General features: G+C 32.9%; 1 protein-coding gene across 1 annotated transcript; it reads right to left on the bottom strand.

Moving 5' to 3' along the window:
• Positions 1–7,333: 7,333 nt before the first annotated feature.
• Positions 7,334–9,856, bottom strand: LOC121117568 (uncharacterized). Its single transcript, XM_071888955.1, has 3 exons — positions 9,670–9,856; positions 7,852–8,455; positions 7,334–7,786 (listed from the first exon to the last, which is right to left on the bottom strand). Exons 2-3 carry the CDS (start codon positions 8,323–8,325, stop codon positions 7,418–7,420), a joined length of 843 nt encoding a protein of 280 aa, XP_071745056.1. The 5' UTR covers positions 8,326–8,455; positions 9,670–9,856; the 3' UTR covers positions 7,334–7,417.
• Positions 9,857–10,182: the final 326 nt, after the last annotated feature.

The raw sequence follows: 10,182 nt of genomic DNA, 5'->3' as shown, positions 1-10,182 counted from the left end.
GTCGATTGGGTTCCAATGGTCAACAAGACTAAGTTCATAGCTTTGTCTGCAATGATGCTGGGAATCATGGCATGAGACGAGAAGAGGATGTCCCCGCATTCTTTGTCAAAAGGCCTGAAAATCGAGGCCAAGAAATACCAGGGCGTCCTCAAGGAGGTGGTTTTCTTTTGATTTCGGGAAACACAGTTTGTGGCCTCCCTCCTCGTCCGATTTGAGTCTTTCCGACTATAGCTATACCTAAATTTAGACTTGTGCCGTCCCCACCCTAGCGTCGACGCACTAAAAACCGCTACCAAGTGGCAGGTGGCGTCCATGAACGAGGGCCACGTCGTCAAGGTATGCACAACCTTCAGACCGAGGCTCGGTACCATGGTGGCAGCAAAGGGTAGCCATTTAAAAATAACTTTTTAATTATTTCTTTTTTTTTAAATAATACATAGCTCACTCCTTCAACACTGATTTGTTCTTAATAAAGTCGATTTTTGGTCTAAATGGTTGCGTTTTACTTTCACATATTGTATATAAAAGAGAGTAAAAACAAGAAAAACCATCTAAATATCGGAAGATACATAACTATCTTAGAAAATGACTCTTGTTATTTCATCAAGTGGTCCCCAGGGATTTTTAGTGGTCATATGCTTACCTTTACGGCCAAATGAAAGGGCATTGGCCCCATGATTAAGAATAATTGAACTTGCCAAGTTTATTGTTCGAGTTAAGGTAGAGCAATAGAAATTTTCATGTTCAAAAAGTGCACCCTCAGCTCCCACTCTGTACCACTACCAAGTGTTCGTATTTAATTTATCAGCCCTTTAAATCATATTTAAAAATATAAACTTTGATTTCTTGAAAACAATTTAAGTACAATTTGAAAGGAACGCTAACTTCTCATTTATAGCGTACAATTTTTATTATTCAAAATAAAAGACTATGTTACCTTCAGCGTTCTGTTCATTGAAAACATGATCCATGGAACACCATTCAATTTTGCGTTTCGTTCACAAGTCTATGATGCAATAAACATCCTTTGAATCTCTAGGAAACAATTCATTTCCTCTTTATTTAATCACTTATCCTAACAATCTATTTTTGCAAAACTTGACAAATACATAAATTTAACATATGTATATGTTATACACTTAGCGTCAATAGATCCAAGGAAAAGCATTTAGATTTATTTTTGTATATTGCTATTTTTATACATATACGAGTACATACAATATATATTAGGGTGAATGGGTACTCAACAAATTCATAAATTTTTATAGACAAGACTTGACGTTCTTGTTGTTTTTTTGTTTTTTTATGTGTATTGACCTAACGCTCATATCTCTGTTATTTCATGGATATATCTATAATTTATATTTAACTTGAGCACAAAGTTGATGAAATTTTGGAGAAAGTTACTAAAAGTTAGAAATATCACCTTTATTTTGTTTTTTGATTGTGTCTAAAATTCTCTTGTTTTATCAATAGAAGTATACTTGATCAGCTGTTATCATTTAAACAATCAAATATCAATTTTTTTTTCCAATTCCAATTTATAAGATTTTGGGGCTATGTCTAAGAATTTATTCGAATTTTCAACATATTGGTTCCGATGCAGGATGATCACCAACACGCTTACTATATGAAATATTCATGGAAGTACTCCTGAAGATAGGATTTGCTTCTTTTCTACATCCGCAAGGGAATCTGGAAATTATATTTGGTCTGAATGCTGTGCCACAGAAAAGTACAGAGAGAAAATAAAGCAAATATTATATAAAAATATAGAATAATTTTAAGACCTAGTCATTTTGTTTTTCTATATATTTACAAAACAAAATTGACTATTTTTCAAAAGTTTTCATGGTCTTTTATAAATTTAAATATATGAAAAACTCCTTATCACTTGATATACTAAAATATGTCCAAAATATCGGTTTGGTTTGTTAACTTTGGAAGTTTTTTTACTTGTTTTGTTTTTTATCAAATGTCTATATTGTATTTACAGAAATGTAGTTAATTAAAATAAAGTTGTTGTACTTTGATACAAAAAATATATAATTTTTTCTAAAAAAATTTCAATAACCTACAGCTATTCAGAAAAAATTAAATAAAAAAAAAAGATCAAAATTCAGAATTGTTTCAAAAAAATTAATTTTTTTGGAAAAAAATTATAATGTAAAATTTTTTGGAGAAAAATTTCAAAAATCCACAGCTATTCAGAGAAAATTAAATTTTTTGGAAGAAAATTAAACTGAATTTTTAATATTAGATTTTCTAAAAAGCAAAAAATTATTCATTTGGGGAGAGGCAACATCCCCCCAACCCACCCCTGCGGACGCCCCTGTTTTTAGGACTAAGCAAGACCGAACCAAACTGAACTGGAGTCTTCAGTTCTAAATAATGACCAACACAACAATATTTATCATTTTATGAAAAATTTCATCCACTTTGTCCTCAAATATTCATATATTTCAATAAAATTGCACAAATGTGTTTATTAGGACCACACAGAGCATTAAAAAAAGATTGAGGTTCTTTCATTAAAGTTGAAGCATCAGGCTCACCCTAATGTATATACCAATAATGTGATTTCCTTCATCTTATTTATTTATTTAAATTTGAGAATCAATTTTACAAAAGATTTGTTGCCTGTCAATGATTTAATTCTTTACCCTTTTCTGCTTTCTCTATTTATATCTCTTTCTCGTTGTTGAATTATCCTTTATGTAAGTATAAATTATGATTTCCCTGTAGTCGTACATCATTTTATAACATAAAATGATATAAAAAAAAAGTTTATTTAATTTCAATGTTTCCCCTTCCCAGTTTTTCATTTTTTATTATTTTATTTTATTCAAATAAAAGAAGAAAATTATGTTTTGTACATTCATGCGAAAGTACATAATATACCCATTTACTCATTTATACGTAAGTACATTTTGGGGATCCAAGAAAAAAATCAGGTTGGGTGAAGGGGGATACATAAAAGAGAAAATTAGCTTTTTTCATCTGATTCGTTTACAGGGATATAAGAAATTGAACTTTAAAGGTCATCAAAAGCATTTTTTATCATGCTAGTTTTGTTGTTGTTGGCAACCTTAGCCCATTAGTGCCCATCATACTTTATGTGTTTCACTTCCAGCATTTCCCACCCTAATAAAATAAGCAGCAATCGTATAACCAAACATCCAATCTTTTAAACACTATACAGACATAATTATTAATTTAACTCCATGACGTAGGTATTAGTAGTGTATCAGACTACTCTTGACTCGTCTCTGCAATTTATTTAAACTATATTATTATTTCATCTGAAAAAACCTTCCATCCATTCATGCTACAGCAATATTTTTTTAAAAAAATCATTTTCCCGTCCTGTTTTAATCTATTCGAGGATGAAAAAGCTCGTCTCTGAGGAGTGTGGAGGCAAGTATAACTAGCAGAGTGTAGGTCAGGGGTCGGCAACCTATGGCAAGTGTGCCACTGTTGGCATGTAGAGGCATATTCACTGGTAGGCGCAAATTAGAACATATTCGCGTAGTTTGTGTATGTTTTTACCATTATTGTTGATAGTGGCACACTCATTGATTAGAAGTGTTGAAGTTGGCACCCCATGTCTCAAAGGTTGCCTACCCAAGGTGTAGGCTATCCTGAGAGCTATCCAAAGATTTAGGTAAACCTTTTCAAAAAAAAAAAAAAGAGTTGAAGCCGTGGTAAAGATTGATTGGTCCTCTAAGCCTTGGCCATTGATGACTTAACTAAGCAAAATTTTCAGTACGTATCTTTGCATAGACCTTAATAGAAAAGTGATCTCCAAGACTAAAGGATTCAAGTCTCTTTTATATATTTTGCCTGAGCCTCCTTAAGTCAAGAGTACCTCAGACACTGAGTTGGATGAATTCACCATTACATTAAATATTGTTCATTTTTGTCTTTTTTTAATTAGTAATTAGTGTCTGATTCGAACCCAAAAGTAGCATTACCCAACAACCACCCCTAACAAACATTTCATTCGTCTTTGATGTTGGCCTTTTATCGTTTACTAGTTGTACTTCTCAATAATAGTGATAAAAAAGGATGAGGGATAAAAGATTCGAGAGGTAAACGGGTCAGGAAATGTAATGCTCAGGGGTAAAAGTACGAGGGTAATCGTCTAGGGGGTAGGTATCCCGTTCCGCTCCGGTATATAATAGTAACTATATTACATGTTTGTTGACTTTAAAACTATACAAGAAGCCTGGCAGCTATTAAAAATTGATTTTCAAAAGCTCCCAGCCAATAATAACAACCAAAACATAAAGCCACTGGCAAAGCATATGTGAGAAACTAGGATTGTATGGATCCTTATTTAGAACTGAAGACTCCAATAGTCAGTACTTGATCCAGTCCTAAATGTCTTTCCCAAGGAATAGAGGAAATATTCTAATGGCATCACGGCCAACATAAGGGTAAAAATAATAACTTTTAGGGCAGACCAGGTGTGGTAGTCTCTGTTGTGCCAGATACGGCATGTGAGGAAGAACCATGAATGTTGTAGTCAATCTTCTTTACAAAAAAAGAGAGGGGTCTCTCCAATTACAAGACAACAGGCTTTGAAGGCTGTTTTATTACAAGAACAAGCGAGGTCTACAAAGCAGCACTTCTTCTATAAGGCATTAGATGAGCCCATGACATATAATCTGGGGAAAAAACCAGAAGCTAACATTTTTAAATACAGTTGTTGATGCTGCAACATTTTTCATATTAGAAAATGTGAACGAGATGTTTGATGTTTGGAATATAAACAAATTTCCAGACTCTCACAGATGATGGATGAGCCGATGGATCAATGTCTGACCCTTAGTACTACACTGGATCACTTAATGGCAAATACATAGCTTGCACAGAAGCTGAAGAAATTTCCTGACTTACTATTATAGAGCATGTCCTTGCTTGAGTTTCTGATATTTGTGAAATATTTCCAATTGAATGAACTGCTCCCAGAATTGGTTTTACTCTTCCAGCCAATGTTTTTGAAGTAGAGAGGAGTTTTCCAAGACTAAAGCTCAACAAAATTTACCTCAGGGCAATCATGTCCCAAAAATGCCTCACTGGCTACAGGGCATCTTCTGCTGGGGGAGGGGGGGAGTGCTGGAGGGCCTATATATATATATATTTTATTTTTTTTCAAAAAATGTAATATACTTTATTATATAATTAAATATAACTTCCTTTCAATTTACAGAATCCATCTGGTGAATTCAATTAAAAATTGTATTCTTCGTTTAACCACTTTTGTATCTCTTTGGTAAAGTAAGGTGGATTACACAGACTAAGCAGATCCAACCAACCATAGTACAACCTTAAAACTCTCTACTCATATATATTTTAGAAAAATTAAAAAATTTCAAATGTTCTAAAAAGGGAAAATTGAACATTTTATCCATAAAAAGGTGAAAATATGTTTTATTTTTCTCAAAAAATAAAAATAAGTTGTTTTATAGCAAAATGCAAAAATGAGTTAAACATGTTGTGTAATATGTGATCACCCTAATTATTGTAGAACATTTTTACTAAGATCATAAAATGCATCATAATTGAAGGAGACGCCATCTTTTGGGATCAAATTTGATATTTTTAAAACATATATTGTACAAATTCCCAATAAATCTTGAATAATCTTCATCAAATGGACTTGAGAATTTGAATTTAAAAAAACTACTATTTGATGCAAATGATAACCCCTGATATTAGAATGAAATCAAATTAATATATACTAAAAATCCCCAAATATGGCAAAATTCGATTTTGTTTTTTTTGTCAATTATGGATAAGAAGAATAAGACTATTAGACAAAAAATATCTTATTCTTTCCATTTAAATTGATTATTTCTTGTCTATAATATGGAAATATGAATGTTTAATGAAGTAATAACATGTTTTTAATACATTTTAAGCTAAGATATATAATTAAAAATAGACAATAGAGGAATATATTTGTGATAGACAGTAAGATTTAAGCCCTTTTTATGTATTGAACCATTTTGACATCGAATCAGAGTGACTATATATAAAGTGTGTTGATAAGAAATTTCTTTGCTTTTGTTTACAGGCTATTTTTCGGTCAAGACCGCGGTCTCAGACCGTAGACGGATTTTTTCGATCTCACTTTGTGTACCGATTTTTTTTTTTTTTTTATGATTTATGGATTTCCAGACAAAAACCCAACCATATTATTTTGATGACGTCAAAAAAGAGTCAATTTAGGAGGAAATTCGATAAAACAAATTATATCAATACATAATATAGTATTTTATTATCTCATCAGACAATACTATTAGTGCTAAAATTATTTAGAAAAATAAATTAAGGTCGTTTTGTATGTAGAATAGATCAGAACAAAAATTTCAATAATTCTACCAACTGTTGTGACTTGACCAAAAAAGCTGTTGGCTAACGTCAACCAGACTGTGTTTCAAGTTTCTTAATGACACATCTTATATGGCTATAGTCACCTTGCATCCAATAATCCACTACTTTCTTTAATATGAATGAAAAACGGTTTTCATGGATATAAAACTTGATCGTTTAGGTCCTTGGAATATCAACAATCAACAATACTGACGTCACGTGAAAACACTCTATAATGGGGGGGGATCACGTTTTATCTCTATTCATTTTTTTATCCCTTGTATCATCTTGTTTCTTGCCCCTATCACACAGCATACTCAATTCCTCAATAAAATTTTCCAGGAAAAAAATTGTTCCTGATATTTTGTGAAGAAAATCGGAAAACTAATGTTTTTCTCCACATTAAGGAACAACAGGCCTTCCCTTGTTCTCATGATAAAAATTATAATGCATCTGTATACAAGTCGTGCCGGACGTTAAACAGTTCCTATCACACACACTTTCAATAATTGTAGGATATTTGAAGCACACATGAAGAAGACCTAGTGAACCTCAAACTCAATTCTGTTTCCATTGAGAGCCTATCCTTTATGAAAGGAGAGAGGAGATACAGAGAATAACTCAAGAAGAAGTCCATCTAACATCTTAAGAAAAGAACCATCATCAATCAATCAACTACATGTCAGATATATATGTATATATTTAACTCAATAATTCCTTGTGGGATACCTTGACAAAAAAATAAACCACGTTCAAAAAAGAGTCTCATTCATCATTCTGTGTCCTCTATGATTCCTACATATGTTGGTAAATTGTAGTTTGTTTTTGTCTCTTAATGTATGACTGTGTCTTTTTTAAAAAGAATGGAGTTAGGGAGGAGATTTACATGTTCATAGGATTTGTGTACATATCAAGGATCAAGTATGTATGTGAAAAAGAATGAACAAGCAAATAAATCTCATATTCATCATGTATTTAATTATTATAAAATGAATTCACCGAGTATTCACATTTTGTACAAAGTAAAGTAATGCATTCAATGGGGATCTGATATGATCCCGAGTGCCTCTTGGTGTTTTTTGGCTTTGTAGCGAAGATCAGCTATGCTGGAAGACTTTTCAATCATTTCAGAAGGAGGCAAGTTGCTTAAAGAGGAGGAAGAGAAGGGTGGATGTGAAGGATGAGAGAAGAGATTTGAAGAGGAAGGTAGAAAGGATCCGAGACCATAAGGTGATGAAGATGGGGAAAAGGGATCTCGAGATATCCAGGATTTGGATGATGAAAGAAGTGAGCTCATAAGAAAGGACTGTCCCACCAGACGGTTTGGCGATGAGGAAGATGTATGATGATGAAAGGACTCGGAGGCGGCTGCTGCTCCAAAGGCAGCCATTGCAACAGCTGTATACTAAATGTTTAGCAAAGGAGGAAAATATGTCTTCATTTCTTTTTGACTAAGAATAATTGATTTACCTGCTCCGGACTCATGAGAGGGGGAGGTGGTGGGAGTGTAGGAGGTTCCATATTTTTCAGAACATGTTCCATGAGACGCTCATGTAGAATACCACTAGAGATAGAGGAAACGATGGAAGATGTCGTGTTAAGGGTACTATTATATGGCGGTGAAGGATCCTGCTTGTCTGTTTTTGTTTTTAGAAGGATCTCGGAGGTACTTTTCGTCGTCGAGGGAACAACTCCTGGATGGTACACCTTATTGTTGTTACTGCTAGCAGCACTGCCGAGTGGAATGCTATTGGATTTAAGGAGAGGTAGAAGTCGTGGAGATGAAGGCGTCGTTGTACCGATGGGCGTGATGGAAGCCGATGAGGATGAAATCCCCTTGAAGTGATGACTCTCGTGCTTTCTACATTTAGCTCGCCGGTTTTGAAACCAGACCTGAACACGAGCCTCACTTAAACGAAGTCGATCACTCAACTCTTCCCTCATGAAAGCATCTGGATAATGGGTCTCGTCAAAGAGACGTTCAAGTTCATTGAGCTGTTCCAGCGTGAAATTTGTACGACTACGTCGTGGCTTGCTTTTCTCTGATTTTTTGACTCCTCTCCTTCGCTACTACCTGTAAATACGAAAGTGCTAATAACTTAAAGATCAATTATTATAGTATGGATATTGAGGATTCAATTACACAAATGGGGGCAATAAATATTCCTCAAAGAAAAGTTAGTCAGGAATAGGGAAGAAGGAGAAGCAGAGAGTAGAAGTAGAATAAGATATTAAAAAGCTCTTAGGATTGATTCATTAATCGCTTAAACTTTTTTTCTTCCTTTTTTGTAATCCCCGTCATCTTCTTTAAGTTGTTAATATAGGAATTAATTTCTTAAAAGCCCTTAAAACATGGCTAATGGAATTAGATTTCTCATTATATCTATTAAAGGGTCGTTGTACAAAGAAAAGCAGGAAGAAAAAAATGTTACATATGAATGTTGACACATAATAGCTGTTGTCTAGAGCTCATTCAATTTCTTAGGGGTAAAAACCATCTCCTGGTTAGTTTCAAGTAAAATAAAGAAAGGGAAAAACCAAGTGTCACAATGCAAGAGGGATTAATCCATTAGAAACCAAGGTCCTTCAAGTGGAAAAAAGAAAGAATATACTTTTTAGGGAATCTAAACTTTTATATGTACAGTATATGTGTGAGAAATGTCAAAAAGAATTACTTCATAGAAAGGATTTAATTTAATAATATTTTTATTTTTTTTTACATGACGGATTTCATATCGCAGTCCTCCTGTTTTTTTTCTTATTTAACCCTAAATCGTCATACATATAATATTTATTTCTTTGATTTCGGTGGTATCTTCAAAAAGAATTGAGCTCAAAAACTTCAAAGATGGAATTGCAAATATTTAGTCAATTGAATAAGATAAAGAAAAAAGTGCAATTTTCTTCATTATAAAGTACCCGCATATTGCCTCATCAACAAAAAATGCTTAAGCTACATTATTTTGAAAAATTAAAAATCAAATTATGGAGTGAGTTGCTATATCAAGAAAACCTTTTCCTTTTTTTATAAACATCAGCAAAAATAGTCGTATCGCAGTTATTTTGAAAATTTAAAAAAAAATCAATGGTAAAACAAAGATCAAAAATCTTCGATTTTGTAGGATTCTCAATACAAAAATACACGTTTTTGTTTTTAGAAATGAACATCAGAAAACTATGAACATTCATTAGTAAGATGATGGTTTGACAATTTTCTATTTTCATTTTATTTGCCTTTTAAATTATAGGTATATTTTAAAAAAATGTTAGATTAAATAAATTTCTGACTTGGAGCTATAAGAGTGGTTGTATCCGGTTTTTCGCAGACCACAACGGAAGAATTTTCTTTTTTCACTAGAACAGAGATATTTTCATCCTCTTCTTCGGCACCAGACTCGAAGAACTCTTTTTCTTCTTTATCCATTATAAAATCATTGCTTTTTACGAGTCTTTTAAGTATCCACTTTTATATAACACTGAAGATGAGAATCTCTCACGGCAAAAAAAAAAAAAAAAAAAAAAAATCCCGAAAATACATCGGGGAAAAAAAAAGAAAGTCCTCTTATTTTCTTATTGGTTCAAAGAATTAAAAAGAAGATATTAGAGAGAGGGAAAAGAGTCATGGAAGAAGAAGAAGGGAAGAGAGAAACAGAGAACTCCCACAAGGGTACACTAAGAAAAGTAGGTGTGGACTTCAAGAAAAAGCGAAAAAAAAACCTTTTTTTTTGTTTTGTTAAAACGGCATTTTATTCATTTATATAAGAAAGTATCTTTATAGCACTACAAACCAATATTGGACCA

The sequence above is a fragment of the Lepeophtheirus salmonis genome, chromosome 5, assembly GCF_016086655.4.
Source record: "Lepeophtheirus salmonis chromosome 5, UVic_Lsal_1.4, whole genome shotgun sequence".
Lineage (NCBI taxonomy): Eukaryota > Metazoa > Arthropoda > Copepoda > Siphonostomatoida > Caligidae > Lepeophtheirus > Lepeophtheirus salmonis.
Note: the sequence above shows the minus strand (reverse complement) of the source record. Positions and strands in the feature narration are given on the sequence as shown.

Excerpts from the sequence above, each read along its gene's own strand:
- LOC121117568 (XM_071888955.1), bottom strand. The coding sequence starts at position 8,325 with ATGAGGGAAGAGTTGAGTGATCGACTTCGTTTAAGTGAGGCTCGTGTT. Across the intron at positions 7,787-7,851 it reads CTCTCATGAGTCCGGAGCAG|TATACAGCTGTTGCAATGGC; the intron begins GTAAATCAATTA and ends CTAAACATTTAG.